This window comes from Styela clava, chromosome 10 (genome assembly GCF_964204865.1).
Source record: "Styela clava chromosome 10, kaStyClav1.hap1.2, whole genome shotgun sequence".
NCBI lineage: Eukaryota > Metazoa > Chordata > Ascidiacea > Stolidobranchia > Styelidae > Styela > Styela clava.
In genome coordinates, this window is record NC_135259.1 from 14,126,871 (window position 1) to 14,145,930 (window position 19,060).

A 19,060-nucleotide genomic window follows, 5' to 3' on the forward strand; every position below is an offset into this window, starting at 1 on the left:
AGTGGCTTATATTTATACTTGTTTAGGAAAGTATTTCAACCAGCAAAGTTATTATGTTTAGAATTATTGCCCCTTATAATTTTTACCGTAATTTATTCATGTAGAGAAAATTTATCAACTGACCTTCCAAATAATTTGCCTCGTGGTTTGATACTTTCACGCTCAATTTATTGTCTGAAGACTTTGGCGACATGACGTTAACTGATCCTTTCATGATGACGGTTCCCCATAAATCATGATCAACTTTTCCACTTGATAAATAAAACTTCCCTTCATTGTTGAATGTGTAACTGAAAGATCCTGCATGAATAAAAATGATGATCCTGCATAAAAACTGTCAATTATCTACTTTTCCCGAGTGGCCCAAGGATAACAATACGTGGCTATATTTTGAGGGTACATCTAAACCTTTCCAGGCGGGAAAACAACATTTTAAAATTTCTGAAATGTTTCAAGTTACATACCGTATGCGTATTCACAATCTCAAGGAATTAAGTTACAGCAGCAATAAAATGTAAACAGACGTTAGGGCGACTTTACCCATTAAAAATAAAACAAATCTTTCATAAAACGGCTCTGTTTGCTGTTCACTTAAGATGTTATTTTATGTGAAACATGGTGATTTATGCTCATTTTAGAACTACATTTATTGACTTTAGTCTAATTATGAATCAATCAATCAGCTGATCATGTGATGTTTTGTTTACAAATGAGCTCTCAGCATTTATGCCCATTTTTTTATTGACAATGTAAATGACACATTTCAAATTTATTTTTTTCAAAACATCTTACTCGATTATTTAACCTTCCATCCTACTTTTGCTTTCCATGTATTTTGTCCCGGCCTACACACGATTTCAAATTGTTACAATTTGAATAAAATCCATACTCACTTTCTTATTTTCATAATAGATTCAAAAAAAGCAATCAAATTACCTTCAGCACTTTTGGCCGCATTTGATTCAAATGTTACTCCGTCATATTCATCGCTTTCAGCTGACGATGTGGTGAAAACTCTGGCACCATATTCCCATCCACCTGGCGCTCCATCAATTTTCCATTTCCAGGTTACGGTGTCTCCAACATTTATATCAAGCGTCATAGGATCCCATGAGAAGCCTGGACCCAAACCTAAGTTGAAGTTAATATTAATTGAATAGTACCTATGATAGGTAGTAAAATAGAAAGTTTATTCTTGTCCGGAGGTACAAGAACCATTAAAAAAAGTATAGTTAAAATTACTAACTTTCATGCGTTCCATTATTCGTAACAACGTATGTTTTAGTCGCACGTCCAGACGTACAAACAATCTCAGTTCCAGATATAGATTCAATTTTACAAATCGAATCTCCAAGTTTCACCTGATTACAAAAAATAGACATATTGGATACCATGACCAAAATAACAGATATTGGTTTATGTAAGCCTGAAATCAAGTTAAATCCCAGGAAATTTAACACAATAGTATTTTGTTGTAAGTATATGATGCAATGGCTACGATGACAATCAACATTCTTCAACCTGGTGGTTAGACTGTTGTGCTCTACTCTGTTGGCATCGAGGGGCAAAACATAAGGTCCGATCTAACGCCCACTCCCAACAGTCAAAAGTGTAATAACTCGAGTACACAATGTGGAACGAGAATTTTTCTACTATTTGAAATATAATACCGCGTACATTCCGGAATTTAAACGGTTGGAGGTATTTTGAGAGCGTGACATGAAAGTATTAAATTTGTAATCTTCCACGGATAATCTCCATCCATTTTTGACCCGAATATACAATTACAATACCAAGTATAATATTTAATGTGTATCTCGTGAAGTATTTTCAGGTATTTATTTACCTCTGTTGTAATCTCGTTAGTGAATCCATTACCATTTATAGTTACTTTTGTTCCACCACTGTTTGATCCTGTATTTGGCGACATACTGGTAACTTCTAGTTTGTAATTCACTGGAGGAATGCTGTTAACACTGTAAAAATATATCAACAACTCATAGAAAATTCGTGAAGATTCAGAATTTTTAATTACCCGTGAAGCAAATTTTTGATCGAAATCTAGCAAGGTCTTCCGCGACTTCTGTCACACAAATAAATTTAGGAGTATATTTATTTTCGTTATCAATTTTCCTAATCTTGTAATATGTAATCTTGTACTTAGAAACCAAACTGAAACTTTGCTACCTCATTAAAAAACAGCCAATTTTCCGATGGCAAAAAAATAGTTTTCTGGGGTTAAAGATCGGGGAAACATCCATTAAATCTAAACGCAGTGGTCAATTTATATTTCAGCAACAAAGCGTGATATTCCCACCTTGTGTCAGCATATCCTTCTCCTTTGATGACCACAAAGACTTGATATTGTCCGGGTGGAGCATGTGGTAATGTACATGAGATTTTCGTCGAGGACCATACAGAAACAGTACATGATTTTCCAGCAATCAAAACTGTGGCCATTTCCGCGCTGCTACCAAGGTTGGTTCCACTTATTGTTAGATTACCACCTCCTAGAGTATAGAATGCAGATATAATTTTATCGAGTTACATTTTTTTATATTTATTCACTTTGAAATGATAGTTTTTATTGAGAATTAAGTGCAAATACAACTTTATTTTTCATTTCATAGAAAGAAATACAATTTTCCGACATAAAAGTTGAACAAAACCAATATCCAGTGAATGTTATTTAGTGTTGTTCGGGAAAGTATTCGCAAAATTAAAAAGCATTGCATTTAAAGTACTTTGTTTAATGTCTGTATATATATAATATGAGAATATATATATATATATATAATTACCAGTCAATGTTGAGGTTGTAGGTGAAATGCTGGTAACAATTGCGTCCGTATTTACATACTTATAGGTGAGTGATCCTAAAATAACTGATCCATCTTGAACCGTGATTTTTACTGTAGAAAATTTTTTGTAAAAATGGACAAAAAATATTTGAAGAAAACATAAATGGATTGACGCTTAACTAGGCGTTAAATATAACTATTGCATATTATTGACTGTTCTTCTGTACTATTGATCTGATATCGAAATAATATTGTAGCAAGAGTGAAGATAACTATACTAATTGATTTAAAATGCTTGATGCACATCAGCAAAACTCTTGAATAATTCATAGCGAATTGTTGACATTGAGTTCTAACCCCGCCTATGGGTATAGTACGATACAATTTTGTAATTTATGGATAATTTGCTAGTATTCACAAGGTATGTGGAACAAAGAGGATCAAAACTAAAAGGCACAGAGGACTAAACTCTACTCGGAACATTGAATAAATACTGAATAAATATAACCATTCATCTCAAAAAATGTCACAAATCGGAAAAAAACAATAACACATTTCCTTGTGAAACAAAACTTTCATTTTTTACTACTCAAGTTTTCGAAACGCACTGGTAATTTTTATCCAGTCCAACACAAAATTTGCAATTTTTTTTGTACTCACCATCCGTTACCGATACCGATGCTTTAGGTGTCGTACATACAACTTTAACCGCGGTTACACTTTTTACAACACAAGGTTTATTGACAAATGTAAATGTGGTTGTTGCAGAAAACCCGTATCCTGTGATACTGACATCAGTTCCACCTGAATATATGGTAAAATTTTTGTACTGTAATAACGGAGAGAGGTCTCAAATATATATAAACGCTAAGGTCGAATGTTAAATGACCACTCCCATTTTTAACAACAACAATCGTTACAAAAACAACAATTTAGCAATACGTGTCCCATAAACTTACCCAGTGAAATGATTCATTATGAAATGAATTGCTATTGTTAGACATTAGTACCTCATATCATTTTGGCGACGTTTGAATGAAACGGTGGTGATATTTATTATGCCGACCCCCGTTTGCGCGACAGAAGTTCTGAATCTCAAGACTGAATAATCGATCGTGAACCAGATTGGGTTTGGATTTCACTGAAAATCTCACAGAACAGATAGGTGCATCTGTGTTCATTCGCGCTGGGTAATTGCTTTAAATAGCGATTGGATAACGTGGAATTGTACCTTTAAAAAGGTACAAATGTAGGCTACAGATATAGTACAAGTACAAATGTAACCTGATTGAATTGAACTATGAATTACCAGTAGAGAATCCACTGGATGGGCTTATGGTTCCCACTCCTCCTGATACGGTAAATGCCAATGACACATTTTCATTTTGTTTCTTGGCGAAACCTTTACCTCCAACAGAAAGAACTACATCATATGTTCCAAGAGCACCATCTCCGAGCTGAAAATAGGATGATATTCATTCTTACATTTATGGGTATCAAAATTTCTAAGACAACGTAGTCGTATAATTAGAGCGAATATTTGTAATTACAGAAATATTCAAAATTTTCTTACAGCACAAACGACTTGAGTATCTGTATTTGTTGTGACAGAACAATCCGCTTCGCCAACTTTGACTGTGGTATTTCCTCCAGATATTGCAGCTAAGTTTGTTCCAGTAATTGTGATTGATGTAGATGCGTGTGAAGAACCTGTGAATATTTGAACGTTTTACTATTCATAATCTACAATACCTTTTTAACCATAACATATATATTTAAATAACTCTGTCAGCAACCGTTATGTGTTTTGGAGAAAAGACTGTTTATTAACTAGCAATTTATTGGCATAGCTGGAAATACGTTTATGTATGTAAACTTCAATAGCACACGCATAATTTAATTTTAGATTATTGTACTGCACTGTTGCAAGCACAGATTTAGAAATATTTATATCTGGTAACAAATAAAAGTAGTGCATCAGTATTGATGGTAGATTTTATATCAGACACTGTTACCTGACGACGGAGACATTGAATTAACTATTGGTGTTGAATCAACCGATGTCGTAAATTCACAATTTCCGATACATTTGGACGGATACCCGTTGATAAATACTTCTACCTGAAAAAATTAGTTTAAAAAAAAAAATTTAAAATATTTCAGCAAACTAATAATAAATAGTTTTACTAATCTCGTTGTGAAAAACAATGTGTTGCAGAACAATACCAAAAATGACAAATTCAAAAGCATAATATTGTTGTCGCCAACCTGAGGTTTATCGTAAGCGATTCTAAGCATATCTCCTGTCATTGGGTTGTGGAAAATCCCGCCATCTTGTGAGGTCCATATTCTACCGGTGATATCAGATGCACCTTCTATCTCTTCCATTCGTAACTAAAAAATTTAATTAATTAATTTTTGTTCAATCGTATCAACTAGAAACATATATTAAAAAGATAAGGGAAAATATCTATTTAATCGCTTCAAAAAAGTTCAGTCTCAATTTTAGATTTGCTTAATTTTCTAGGGTGTGCTTTGAAAGTATTAATAAAATGTTTCATAGGCTACTTTGTGTTAAATTGTAGAATTTTTACGAGAAGGCGATCTAGAAGAAGCAATGCATTACCTCCATTAATGGTTTATCCCCTCCGTTAGTCAGCCATTCAATTCCATAATCTCTAGCATGGCAACTTCCTCCTCTCCACACATTCGCTTGACCAAATCCAGGAACCTCATTTTCGAGGAGCTCTTCAAATTTAGTCACAGGTAGATCGACCGGAATTTCTAGAACAGAATATCTTTCCAATCATTTCTTATTATATATACTTTACTACTACTTATAAATTACTTTTTTATAATTTAATGGCTAATTTGGCTCGAAATATTCAATTTAGGGTTACGACCGTATGTAATTAAAAGTAGTGAATATCGAGGCCTCTGGGTTGCGCCCATGTTCCGGTTTTACAATGGAGAGCAATGGCATGGAATCCGGTTGTTAAACTTTTGTGGTGATCACACTCAACGTATGAACCAGGATGAGTGAAATGATGGACGAATTATTTCATAAACAAAATTAACTTTCAGTCTGACATACTGTTCTTTGCGTTCCAGTTGTGATAGTTATGATTTTAAACGACAGAGGAACTGCAAAAAACTAAAAATTGTCTAATTTTCTTTTCAGTGCCAATTACCAAACCAATAAATAGTCAAATTCTTAATTTTCAAACCTGTTACATTGTAAGATTTCCCATTAGGAAAATGCACAGTGAGATCAAATTTTCCGGACATGGGAAAGCTTCCGGATTGTATTCTTGTGGCAATAAAACTGACTCCACTTTCCCAACTACTTTCTCTTTGAGTTAATTTGTCTTTGGTTGCAGCGGAATTAGAAATAAATGCTATCTGTGAATATTTTAGAAAATATGTAGTAGAAAAAAACGTAGTGTTAATAGAGAAAATGCAGTAGATGAGACAAAATGTACCGATATGAGAGGAATCATGTTTCCACAGTTATATGTATCAAGCTCAATTTCGAAAGATCTATCTCCGGTCGATTCTCTGATTGTAACTTTCGACAGTGGTTCGCCATTCGCTAAAGCAGGAGGTGTACGAACTCCAAGAACGCCTGAAAATATTAAATATTATACATTGATAACCGAATGCATATTTGATTCTGATGAATTTCAACAAATACCAACCTAAAAAGTAATGGTGCTCTCGTTGAATTCAGGACCACTTGAAAAAAGGTTAATTAGCAAAATTTCGTTTATATCGTTATTGTAGTAAAAATCTAACTGAGCTAGATAAGATTGATTCTTTAGTGCAATGGGTGAAAATTTTATTTCTATTAGACTTTTCATTTCATTTTAGAACGAAGATAGTCATGTCGATGACGTTTCCAATAAAAAAATATGCCTGAATATCATTTGCTGCGACTATAGAAGATTATATTTGACAAATTATAGAATATCATTACAAAATTGATGGTAATTGTTTACAAAAACACAAATCTCTTAAAACTTTTTGGATGAAATTTATTGAATTTCGACATCCTTTACAATTAATATACAACTAGGAAAAAATCAATTTTACACTTAATCTCAGTTTAAGCATTATTCGTTATATAGTGTTTCCAAATAACAAAACCGGTAATTATATTACTGGTTGAAATGAATCAAACGCAAACTAAGAAAAAATCTAGGTTTGAGAAGAAATAGTTGTCCGCTTTTACTGCATATCGTACCTTCCAGATCATCAGTTGTTTTAGAACTTCCGATTGTGATCGCATCCAACCAATAATTATAATCTCTGGAATGTCTGTAGAATTTAACCATGGTCAAAGTAACTTCGTCGATGTATGTTAGATCAGAACGGGAATGAAGAGCCTGTAAAATGTTAGTTTGATTTTGTAAATTTACCATGACATTCAACTGTTTAAAAAAAAAACTGTTTAATCTGTTTTAGACATACATAATTTCAATAGGATCGTTAAGAAGAAATATATCTGATTTCAAGTGGTGATAACATACAATGTTTTTTTCTGCACATTTAGCGATGTATAATCTTACTCAAACGCCTGACGACGCATGTTCGAGTAAACTTGCAGAATTCAATTCCAGCTAAAGAGTTTTTGTAGGTGGAATACGTCAAAATGTAGCTCAAGTTGTAGTGTGGACAACAAATATTATCCCTTCGGAGGAATATAACATAGAATTTATAATTACAAACCTCTGAGATTAAATCTATGCATGAATATCTCCATTCTGTATCGTGTGTTACTAGAGGTGACGTCACAATGTGAGTTGTAGTTTGAGTTTTTCCATTTCCTCTGAAAGTTCCTGTGAGATCCATCCTATCCGACATGCGACCACGGTGAGCAAGACATAACTGCAAAATGGGTTGTTTTGAATTTGTGGTAAAATACAAATTTGAAAATGTAGGATTTTATATAATATAAACCTGTCGTGTTTGTTTAATTTATTGTTGTGTTACGGTATGTTGTAAATTTTAACATGCCATTGCTTACCAACGTCGACAATGTTAGGTATCAAAATAACAGCACCGGTAATACGGATTTGATTCCATATATTCTACATTATAAGGTGATTTCATGATTTATTATTGACGTCATCTGCAATTTTAATTCAAGAAGCCGCCGTGTTCTTGGCTGATATTTAAAAAAATAATTCGACTTTGGATTCAAACCGAGTTTTAGAATGCAAATATGTCTTGACACTGATATAATTAATTATATCAGGTTGTGCGCCATCTTGGTGCGCATACTACAGGAGGTCCCATACCCATCTATTTTGCACGGCATCAAATGCTTTGTGTCTTGTTTCAGGATCATCTGACGTTCTTCCTGCGCGATATATGATATCAGGATTCATTAGAGATGTAGTTCCACAAAACGCTTCGGAATCCTAAATGAAATTGTCAGATATAAAGCAACAAAAATATTGTGTTCTTCCGTAAATTCTCTCATTCATAGACCCGGGATTCAAATTGCAAAATGTAATTCGACTGATAGGCTCGAATATATGATACACATATATTGATTTGAACCAATGGTTGTAACTGAATCATTTGAAGAACACTTGATACCATTTCCAGAAAATATTGACAAGGACTATTTGTCTTTCTATATTCCTAATTAATTTAATATGCACTATTATTCCATAATTATGGGTGTTTATTTATTATGGGTGTTTCCTGTGGTTCCACCGCTCATCTTTTTTCATTGTTTATTTTGCAACACATACCTGCTTTCTACTTCCCCATTGGTCGCCATATTTTGCAGTCTCAAAATCTCGAGTTGTAATGACAGATGATTGTCGTAAATCAGGGAGAAGGAATGGAGGACAATAGGCAGATCTTGTCGCTTCTAGTGCTGTATCCAAAGCTTCAACATCAGCATTTTCCGCAATGGCCGCGGTCATTCTGTTCAAACCGGCATATAAATATAACACATTTGGCAGTTGAATTATTCAATTCTGATTGCATTTGAATTTTGAGTGGTGAATGTAATTTACTTTCAATTTATATTTTATTAAATCAGAACCAAAAAAATAGATGGAACATCATACGTCGGTACATTTGTGGCGATATAGATCAGAGGTGGCGAACATTTCTGATGGATAGGTCAAAAATTATATTTTTCTTGTGAAAATGTTTTTTTTTTGTGACGGTGAGTCATAGATATTCAATTCAAGTCCCCATGAAGCATGAGCCATAAAGTGATCAGTGCCTCGCCATCCCCAATATAGAATATGCTGATATTAGTGCTGCTATCACTGCTATCACCTATAAATCACTGATTCAATTTTAAATGTTTTTGTCTTGGCGCAACTATTCGGTCTTGGCGCAACTATTCTTCACCCCTACTTCTCAGAATTCTCAGAAAACAAGTAACAACATGCAGAAATGTAAAATCGTATAAAAGTCGGCAAAGATTTCGAAGAATCCAAAGAAAAGTTTGTCATAGCCTTACCTTCCACCAAGTCTTAATTTGAAAGACTTTCTTTCTGAAACACCCTTCGTTTTCTCGCTGATAGAAACAGATAATCCTTGAACGTTGGACGGATATTTTTCATAGCCTAAGGTAGCATAGTCACCTGCATGAAGAAGTTTTTGTAATAAGGAAAAAATGGGGAGTTGTTACATGTTGATATTGATAATATTACAATTTCTTACCCATGACTAACTACCCTTCATTAGATCGCGAGTACATACATGTGCTAAGATAATGCACAACTTCTTCGAACTCAAGGGGTATGCATAGGGAAGGATTAACTGTCTAGCAGCCAACGAGAGGCCGTGGTTAACCATACGATTAATTCCTCCTTCAATCAATCAAGTCGGAAGTATTAGTATTTCAGATTAATGTGTTCTATCATAAATCAAGAAGATCACAAAGCTTAGAACATACAGTCCTAAAAATTCGAACTAATAAAACAACTCGAGCATCTTTTTATTTTACCTCTTTTTTGTCTAAACTCAACCGTGTATTTTCTCTGACCACTAGATGTTGCAACCGACACAGCGATGTTTTCGTCTTTCAGAGCAAAAATGTTGAGTAAATGGGTTCGGACAGATGACGCAGAAGCCTGTAATGAAAAAAAGTAACACGCAATCAAAATTAATCAAAAGCGTTGATTGAAAACAGATTGTCTAATTATTATCGGCCTAAACATTCTATCTCATGCCCCAGTATCTCAAGATTGCTAGAATATACATAAGCAACGAGTAATAAGCCCTTTTTTATATTTCTACTTATGATTTTAGGTTGTCACTTATATATTCTGATAATTTGTTCCTATTTTTCAAACTTTCTCGGATCCTACAAAATATTTCAAATCTATCCCAATTACCGTTTTTTCAATCGAAATCCAAATGAAAAATGAAAACTTACATCTGCTTGTATGAAGAGTGTTTTGACTCCTTCATATATCAGTCTGTAACCAATATTCTGACAAGTTCCAGTATTGAAACAAGAATGAGAAACAGTAACTTCCTGAACTTCAATAGCCCCGGCCTGCCTAGACCACGAGGTGAAGTTGATATTCTGCAGCAAAAAGATGATTTTTTCTTAATATTTTCACTTATATTAGTAAATGTATACTGTCTTTTGAGAGATATACAAATTGACGATTGTCGCAGATAATATACCGGGTATCTCAATAATATTGAGTTTCTCTGTGTCCGGCCTGCACAATACTTCTCCCACTTTCCCAACACGTGCCTTACGTGTCTCGCACTTATTCCACACGTGTCTCAATTATATGAATGCCTTTTTATATGTTTACTCAGTTTCTCAATTGCTTTTCAACACTGACTAGTCTTGAAAGCATAACGGAGTATAATAAGAAAAATTATGTTAGAGTTAGCGACATTCAAAAACGAAGCAAATTGTTAGGAAACAACAGATACAGTTGGAATACAAAAAACAATATCTAATTGAAACAACAAGTCGCCCCCTTGAATATTTTATTTCTATATTATTGGACCTGAAATATTATTCGCTGCTTCAAATACCTTTTTGAACATTGATTTTTGGGGGTTACTTGAAAGCAGGAAATTAAATGATTAAAAAAATAGCCTTGCTTAGAACTATTTCACCGTTTTTGATAACATTTAGCTAAAAGAGGTTGTATTACAGTATACGATTGAACCATGTGCTCTGTATTTTTGAGCGATATTCACAATTAGGTATACGGTTACGATTACATACACATACAAACACTTTCTTACTTGTATTATAGTTGTATGGTTTTGCTGATAAAAAATCAGATAAAACAGTTAAATAATATTTATTCATCATTCATTAAATCTAGTTGAAATCTGTCGCACTACACTATATTTGACTTTGACATTATATCACTATATTATTTCGTTTGATCGAATACTACATACGGAGTTGAGCATCAGATGCCTGTTAAATGCAGGCCAATTGTAAATATAACTATCTCTGCCGTACAATTATCAATTCTCATTTGACAAGAATTAGACTCATGGAACAATCTGCATAATTGTTGTTTTTGTTGCAATCAGAGTTTTTATTCTGAAAAATTGCTTTTCTCCGCAACTGCACGACTAATCGATTTTGAATAGGACTTAAATTCCACCAATACTCAAATATGACAACAGCGTACAGAAGTTTTTTTTACATTTTAATATGATTTTCACTTGAGTCTCACGGGTCTAATTTTCCCCTCCGAATTGAGCTGGTTCTGTGTGTGTATTGCGTCATCACAGGGGATGTCTTCGCGTGTATTCACCGATCTTTTCAATAAACTGGGTTTATTTATTATTTTACCGATACCTTTGTATTTAAGTATTGTTCTTTCCACAAATATAGGATTTGAAAAGATACTGGTTAACATATAGCAACAAAATAATTACATGACTCTGTTAATTAAACGACGACACACATATATACATACTTGCTCTAATAACACGGTCCCATTTTGATTTGGCTTGAATTAAATTGAATGATATAGCGTTAAAAGGCTTTTGTTATATTTGTTTGTCATTGTAGTATTTTTTTCTAATAAGCTAGACAACTTTTGACAAGTAAAAATCAAAAATCTTAGGATAAAATCTTTTATTCGAACCCATCTGGAACCAACATGTGGCCCAACTAGTTTCAACAATTGATTTATATATTGGTCTTCACGCATTCACATTGTATAGTAGTGGAATATTAAAGTAATCATATTGAAAATTTTTGAAAATTTTCTATTGATAATAATGATTGATCATCAGCTTTAAACTTAAAAATAAGCAATATAAAAATTCATAAAATCTATCGTGAAAAATGAAGAATTTGGTGATAGTTTCAAGTTTAATTATTTCTCATTTGTGAATATATTTTCAACGAAAATCAAACCTGTTTTTCTTTCAGGAATTTTGCTGAGAAATCTATAATCTGAACTTCGTTTTTGGCGTCAATAGATTGAGTTTTTGTCAGTGTTGTTGTAGCTCTTAACACAGCGACATATAAATGTGCTGCACCTCCGTACTCACGATTGGTACTCACAAAGTAACATTGTTGACCTGAGTAAACATTGCTGTTATTGACACGATCACTATAATGACACGAAGTTGTATTTTTAATCAATTATTTTCAAATTTGAACAATTTTATTCTTCAAAAGTGTTCAAAAAACAATCTAAAATGAAAGAGAGGTATGAAAACTACCTTTCGTCAGTTGCATCCAATCCGAAGATTGGCCATGACCACTAAAAGATGAAGTAGCTGAATTGCTATAAGCAACTTTCGTCTGTAAAACAAGAATTAAAAAATTACAGCTCCAACTACAAAACTAATGAATCAGAATATTAATTTTAACAAAAGTTGTGTTTAGACATTTTGAGCTTTAATCTAGAGCAAGCCAAAAGCATTAATTGAATTATGTCCCAATCGAGGACAAACACAAAGACAAAGTGACTGCACAGTGATTATAGTTTACTTCCTTCATAACAAAATAACATACATCAAAACACGAGTCAAGCCGCCAAATACGGCACTCTCAACTTTTGAAAAGATTTAATTAAAGAAACATTTAGTAATTAATCCTTTCGAAAATAAAATACCAGATTTTTCTTGCTCCCTTCGCAATTCATGAACAATGATCCGTGGTCGTCAGAAGCAATCTTGAATTTATAACGATCAGTGTGCGGTGCTACGAAAACACCTGAATACAATATATAAATTCATTGTAAACAGTGGATTTCAACAAGCGGTTTGTGGCTGCAAAACGTACTATAGAATCCTGAATTAAGATTCAATATAAGATCTATACAACAATGTTTGAACAATTTTCGAATAAATTTATTGATTTTGATAGCATTCCTATTTCTTCTTGCAAAATAATACTGCTCACAAAGCTTCGTTAAGTTGGAGGTATGAGCAATTCTCACAAAAATCGAGATTTGTTCGATAACCTGAGTTCTCAGTGGAGAGAGAGACGACTTATTACCAACAATCATCCACATTTCTTTCGAGTTGCTACGATACAGCGTGCTGTCAATAAGTTTTCGAGCGATTTCAGTAGATTCAGAATCTTGCTGATTACTAAAATGGCGTTGATGAACTTAGAGGTATCCTAAAAATCAAATGATTTCAGCCTAAATTTCCCATAGTTTCAAAATTATTCTAACCTGTGTATCTCGCCACAAAATTATCTTTGGTTGTATTCCATTTCCATGCAGTATTATCTACGAGTTTCATTCCTTCGTAATTTGAAGCATTGTTGAGAAGTGTAAGCGTAATTTCATCATCTACCGTTGTTTTATTCCAAGTCTCCAACACGACGCCCCGAGATCCTAAAAATTGTAATTTTTTTTAACAGATTGCTGGCATACGTCTAAGTTGTGAATTCAAGAAGTCTAATATTCGAATAGATAAAAATAAATACAATTACAGCTTTGTCCCCAATCTCAGTAAAATATGATTCTTCAAGTACCGAAAAAATATGCTAGTACATGTATATGTTATTGTTAGGATTTGTTAATCTTGGAAAAACATATCACCACAAACCTATATAGTAATCCTTTTCTGTTCCAGGTATTTTTGATATACATTCAACTTTGTCGCTAGTCATTGTTCCTTCAACAACGTCACAAGGTTCACCCCCAATGAGAACTGTGATTGGTTCATCAGTGTCATCGAAATTCTTTCCTTGAATTGTTACGCGTGTTCCACCCTCTGTGCTGCCCACTTTAGGTGAGACACTAGTGATTTCTGTGAACATTTACAAAATCTGTTTTAGGTCCAAAAATGATTAGTCAACAAAGCTTCGCCTAATTTGTATGAATAATTTTTTGTTGTTGTATGTAAACATTAATTCCAATAGTACCTGTACCTTTTCGCGCAATGGGTATTCTGAATTACAGAAAGAAAACTAGAAGATGCCTATCGACAATGCATACTTCATAAAAAAGCGTGTTGGAAAATTGAATATCGATGACGGATATTGTAGAAACTTTGAATTCCTTTTTAAAATTCTTGCTCATAGAACATTTGTTAACAGATATAAAACTCACCCGCGTATGTTTGAAAATTGTAGACTTGGTCTTTTCCATTTGTTTTCATTTGATTTATATCAATATCGTTTCTTCCAAAATCGTCCGTTAACATTATGCTAACGTTTTGAGCTCCTACAAGTATATAAACACGTTGTATTGGAATTGCATCATGTTGGGTACGCGCCATTTTATAAGTATTATTCTCGTAGTCATTTCTTAAACTTACCGACGTACGATCCTTTAGTTTTACATGTGAATATACCGTCGTCTCCGTCATCGTTGAATAATTTTAGATTGTGAAATACGTCTGGTTCTTTTAGAAGATCACACGTTTTCCCACCAGCATATACTCTAGTGATGAAAATTAAAAAAAAAAGAGTAAAATTATTTTTGTGCACGATAATTATTAATATAAACAATCTGTAACCAGGTTTACGCGAAGAAAAAAGATCGTACCAAATAAATTTTTTACCGTACAGAATGTAAGAGGCTTCAAATTTCTCCTTTGAATAAATTTTTCGGCATCACTACACACATCTGCTCGGAGCAAATATTTTACAAAAGTTGCCATTATAGGGTGCGTCCGCTCGTATGAAATTTGTAAACTGGAGTGAAATCTAAATGCCAAATCCGAGCGCCCATGGACGCGACGACAAGTACAAGCGAAACCTAGGCCTCGAATCGATGTGTACAAATATGCCAGAAAATGTTTTTGAATATACTGAAGTTCGTTTTTCTAATTATTGTGGTCAGAATGACTCTAATACTTCTTGGGTATTCCGGAACAAGTCGTTTAGCTTTTGTTAATTATCACAACGCGCATTTCGTATATAAATGACAATACGTCGTATGTGTGAAGTACGGTGGAATGGTGGCTCGGTGTCAGGGTTTCGCTTCTGGTTTCAACGTACTAAGTGGACGCACCCTTACATTTATCAAAAGCAGGGGTTTCCCGAACCGCGGCCCGCAGACCAATTACGGCCCGCAGGAAAGTTTAAAATGGCCCGCCGAACATTAGTGAAGCTATATCGTGAATAAATACTAATACGTTTAACAATTTAAATGTGTTCTTCATTTTGCGTCGTAGATGCCGCCAATTGTTACGTCATCACAATTTAAGCACGGGTATAATGATAAAAATTCAATTATACCGGCATCCTGTGTATAAGTACCGGTATTAGGATTACGTACGGCAGTATTTTAGTTATCATCTCTATATTGAAAACGCTTAAAGATGTCACAAAAACGAAAACTAGATACTGAAAACAGACGTTTTTTGAAAAAAAGGCAGCGTTCTTATTTCTTTATTGAAAAGAATCAAACTCCAGCGATTTGTTCTCCTTGACAAAAACTATTCCAGTTCTGAAGGAATACAACATCAAGCGCCATTATGAGACGAAGCATTCTTCAAATTGATCAGTTGACGCGCGTATTTTTAAATTTAATTTATTGCTAAATTCATACAAAAGTCAAATGAACATGTTTAAATAAATGTCCAATGGAAGTGAATCCACGTTATTGGCCAGTTATATTGTAGCCTACAACATCGCTAAAAAGAATCGTCCGTTTAATGAAGGGAAATTTTTTCGCGAATGCAAGCTGCAAGTTTTATCATTTCAAGTCGTTTCAAACATAATGTAACAAAACAAACCATGATTCGCTATCTGGGGACATCTCGTACAACCTCTGCGTCAGTGGATAATATTTTTAGTTCAGCTGCCTAAGCCATATTCACCAGAGATAACAGTGTTCTAAAAACTTCAACTCCATACTTAATTAGATGTCAAACCTTGGGTGTCGCTGCTTAATAATCAGTCCCCAGCGACTACCTTTCCCAGTAAAAATGTGTGTCAATTTTACTTTTTTCATAATTTCGTTTGTTATTTTTGCTGGATTGAAAAAATAAACTTGACTTTTATATGTATTTTGTACTTTCTTTGTCAGAATATGCTACGTAAGTTAATACCCTGTACATTTTATAAAATAGATTTTTATACAAAAAACGTAAATCAAGGTCTTTTCGTACATTTTCGCCATTGTTCACGAATAGTTGCAGGTATCAAAATCAAAAATAAGATATGAACCGTACCTTCGAATAGAGACTTCTCGACCATTTTCATTAGTTTGATTGTTCGGGCCATAAATAGACGTAAAAATTCGTCCTCTGCAAGTTATTAAATCACCGGGAGCATGAGCTTTTAGCATCGGATATGGGACTTCTTCTTGGTCTTGTGTGACGTAGCATTGGTCCAAATATGGCGTTTTATACCAACGCGTCTGAATAGAGATCACAAATAATAAAAGGTTTATTTCAATTGCTGTATTATTCACATCTGTATCCGGCTTAAAATATGTTTCTATGGAACGTCTTTTATTTCAATTCAAAACTGTGTTCCTTTAGCTTGGGTTTGTAATATTCTAAGGCAGAGCCTTGAATTTTCTATATCTGGCATTTTTTGTTTTAAGATCACACTCTCGATCTGTTAGTTTTATAAGTTAATTAGGAGTCGGGAAAAAATTTCAACGGACTTCAAACTCCGAGCCGTTGGACAAAAACGACTACAGCTCCGACTTTTGATTGAATTGTTTTTTACTTTAACTCTGACCCCGTTTCTCCATTTCAGATTAGGAAAAAAATTAGACTTCCACTTCAGCTCTCAATTCAGAAGAAGTCGAATTTTCATCACAAAAATATAGAGTATGCACGCCCTAGTTGTATCCTGTAAATGCTTAGTTAACTAAATGCTTTTCATTATTCGTTGGAAAACTTGACTTCAATTATTAAGTCTGAAATACGAGCAATTCGGCATTTTACACTGGCCCGACTTCGAAGGATATGAGTCTGACTCCGAATGCAATACCAATAAAACACTGCTGTCTAAAGTCATCATTTCATCGTGTACTGAACACACTGGGCAGTGTTTAGTGCTCCCTACGGAAGCGAGAACCTATACAACCAAACGAGCTCGTTTACTAGTAAGCGGTAATTCGTTAGATTATAAACCAATAAAAAACAAAAAAATTGTTATTTGCCCTTACAGCGAATCTACATCTCCAGCTCCATGGATTCCTATTGCAATTCTCCCGGAACGGTACAAGCACACCGTCAACTTCAACTTGGATGTAATACCAGGTATCTCTTCTCATTGGCCTGGAATATATACATTATTATTTATGGTTCATGTACAAGATATTTTATTGCAAAAGTTAATATTGTAATATCGTATCCTGTTTCATTTCGACTCCCAAAATCGGAAATTTCGAATTCTATCACCAACCCCACGCCCCCATGGACCATGGAAAATCAAAATTTTGGCTTACGCATCGTCCGTTACATGACAGATTTAGAAAACGACTCCAGAGTCCATGCACTCTCTTATCTGGCTTCAAACTGTATCTTGAATACTATTAGGAAACGCTGTTAACTAAATATGCCATGTGAAATAATGCTGCTGACAGCAAATGCCTTCAACTTACCGTGTGTAACAAACAATCATGGTCTCGTGACTGGCATCGTTCTCCACGTCGCATGGCACGGTTTCGAAGTCACTCAGGAAATAGGCTTTGTTTCCGAGTTTTGCCTGGCTCGCAGCTGAGTTAAAATTTCCGCTTGAAGAAAATCCTACAATTAAAATATTTTTTATAATTATATATGCTAAAATGAGCATAGTTTTATCAGTTATATCAAAAATATCAGAATCGAATGGGCCGAATTTTAAAAACACAAGAAACTTTGAAAGTGAATTCAGCTCTTCACATACATGTAGAAAAGCCTACAGATCTTTCAAAACACGACATACGATACAAAAAAATATGGTTTTGAAAGTTTGAAATATCGGTTGAATTTGACTTATACCGATACAAATGCCGATGTATCCCATCAGTTGTTGCCAATAACGATAATCTGCTAAAGATATAATCAAAACAACTAAATGATGAGCCAAAACAAAGTTACGTGCATAAAAAACAAGATAGTAACCTTGACCGTTGATGTATACTCTAGTTGCTCCCATATAGCTTCCTTCGTTTGGAGTAATAGAAAATATTTTAGGTGGTATTTGCTCCTCTGCATAAATGCCAAGTATCAGTGCCACGAAAAAGATGGGCAAGACGAACGCTCTTCTTAGCGCCATATCCACCCTTACTTCTTGAGAAGATGAGATTGAATTTGACAATTCCTTTTTCTATACTTAAATGCTTTTTCTAATCTTTGTTACAAATTTTTAAACGTCGAGTAAATAGATGCTAAAAAATAAACATGTGTGACCTTTCGTAAGACAAAATATACCTTATCCGAACGAGAACCTTGTGCCAATTTTTAGGTTTTTCTTACTAAATTACAACAAATAAAAATATTTTAAAACTGTTTGAACTGTTCAAGCTGTTTAAAATCGATATGAAAGCTTGTTGTTTTTATACATCCGCCATTTTTAACAATGCTCATATTATTCCGTTGTTGTCTCATTATCTTAAATGAGAATATTTCAAATCGCAAAGCTCATACAATATTGTATATATCCTCTGTTTGTTTGATCAAATTTTCACAAGGTGCACAACAATTAAAGTGCATAGAGTATTTACCGAATGCTACGTTTTCATGAATCATCGTGTAAAACATAATAGAAGTGGATTATTTTCACATCATTAGCATTTTAATTGGAAGTCTTGGAGTACAAACGGATTCACACACAATTTGATCAAAACAACCTCACTCTTTAACGACAAAACATT

At 33.9% G+C, this 19,060-nt stretch overlaps 1 protein-coding gene across 1 annotated transcript in view; it reads right to left on the bottom strand.

The window, feature by feature from the left end:
- LOC120337116 (fibrocystin-L-like) overlaps nucleotides 1-18,569 on the bottom strand; it is a 65,065-nt gene extending 46,496 nt beyond the window's left edge. The window contains exons 1-32 of the mRNA XM_078116733.1: nucleotides 18,309-18,569; nucleotides 17,807-17,951; nucleotides 17,369-17,480; nucleotides 16,419-16,606; nucleotides 14,556-14,680; nucleotides 14,348-14,461; nucleotides 13,842-14,045; nucleotides 13,463-13,627; nucleotides 12,896-12,996; nucleotides 12,501-12,582; nucleotides 12,190-12,356; nucleotides 10,213-10,365; nucleotides 9,781-9,907; nucleotides 9,292-9,415; nucleotides 8,564-8,741; nucleotides 8,102-8,224; nucleotides 7,530-7,688; nucleotides 7,045-7,186; nucleotides 6,284-6,426; nucleotides 6,029-6,203; nucleotides 5,428-5,585; nucleotides 5,070-5,195; nucleotides 4,817-4,922; nucleotides 4,375-4,511; nucleotides 4,111-4,258; nucleotides 3,462-3,605; nucleotides 2,802-2,912; nucleotides 2,318-2,510; nucleotides 1,847-1,976; nucleotides 1,247-1,361; nucleotides 937-1,131; nucleotides 124-300 (exon numbers count right to left, since the gene is read on the bottom strand). Of these exons, the coding sequence (XP_077972859.1) occupies nucleotides 124-300; nucleotides 937-1,131; nucleotides 1,247-1,361; nucleotides 1,847-1,976; nucleotides 2,318-2,510; nucleotides 2,802-2,912; nucleotides 3,462-3,605; nucleotides 4,111-4,258; nucleotides 4,375-4,511; nucleotides 4,817-4,922; nucleotides 5,070-5,195; nucleotides 5,428-5,585; nucleotides 6,029-6,203; nucleotides 6,284-6,426; nucleotides 7,045-7,186; nucleotides 7,530-7,688; nucleotides 8,102-8,224; nucleotides 8,564-8,741; nucleotides 9,292-9,415; nucleotides 9,781-9,907; nucleotides 10,213-10,365; nucleotides 12,190-12,356; nucleotides 12,501-12,582; nucleotides 12,896-12,996; nucleotides 13,463-13,627; nucleotides 13,842-14,045; nucleotides 14,348-14,461; nucleotides 14,556-14,680; nucleotides 16,419-16,606; nucleotides 17,369-17,480; nucleotides 17,807-17,951; nucleotides 18,309-18,462 (4,621 nt within the window). The 5' untranslated portion in view covers nucleotides 18,463-18,569. The remainder of the gene's footprint in view (nucleotides 1-123; nucleotides 301-936; nucleotides 1,132-1,246; nucleotides 1,362-1,846; nucleotides 1,977-2,317; nucleotides 2,511-2,801; nucleotides 2,913-3,461; nucleotides 3,606-4,110; nucleotides 4,259-4,374; nucleotides 4,512-4,816; nucleotides 4,923-5,069; nucleotides 5,196-5,427; nucleotides 5,586-6,028; nucleotides 6,204-6,283; nucleotides 6,427-7,044; nucleotides 7,187-7,529; nucleotides 7,689-8,101; nucleotides 8,225-8,563; nucleotides 8,742-9,291; nucleotides 9,416-9,780; nucleotides 9,908-10,212; nucleotides 10,366-12,189; nucleotides 12,357-12,500; nucleotides 12,583-12,895; nucleotides 12,997-13,462; nucleotides 13,628-13,841; nucleotides 14,046-14,347; nucleotides 14,462-14,555; nucleotides 14,681-16,418; nucleotides 16,607-17,368; nucleotides 17,481-17,806; nucleotides 17,952-18,308) is intronic.
- Nucleotides 18,570-19,060: the final 491 nt, after the last annotated feature.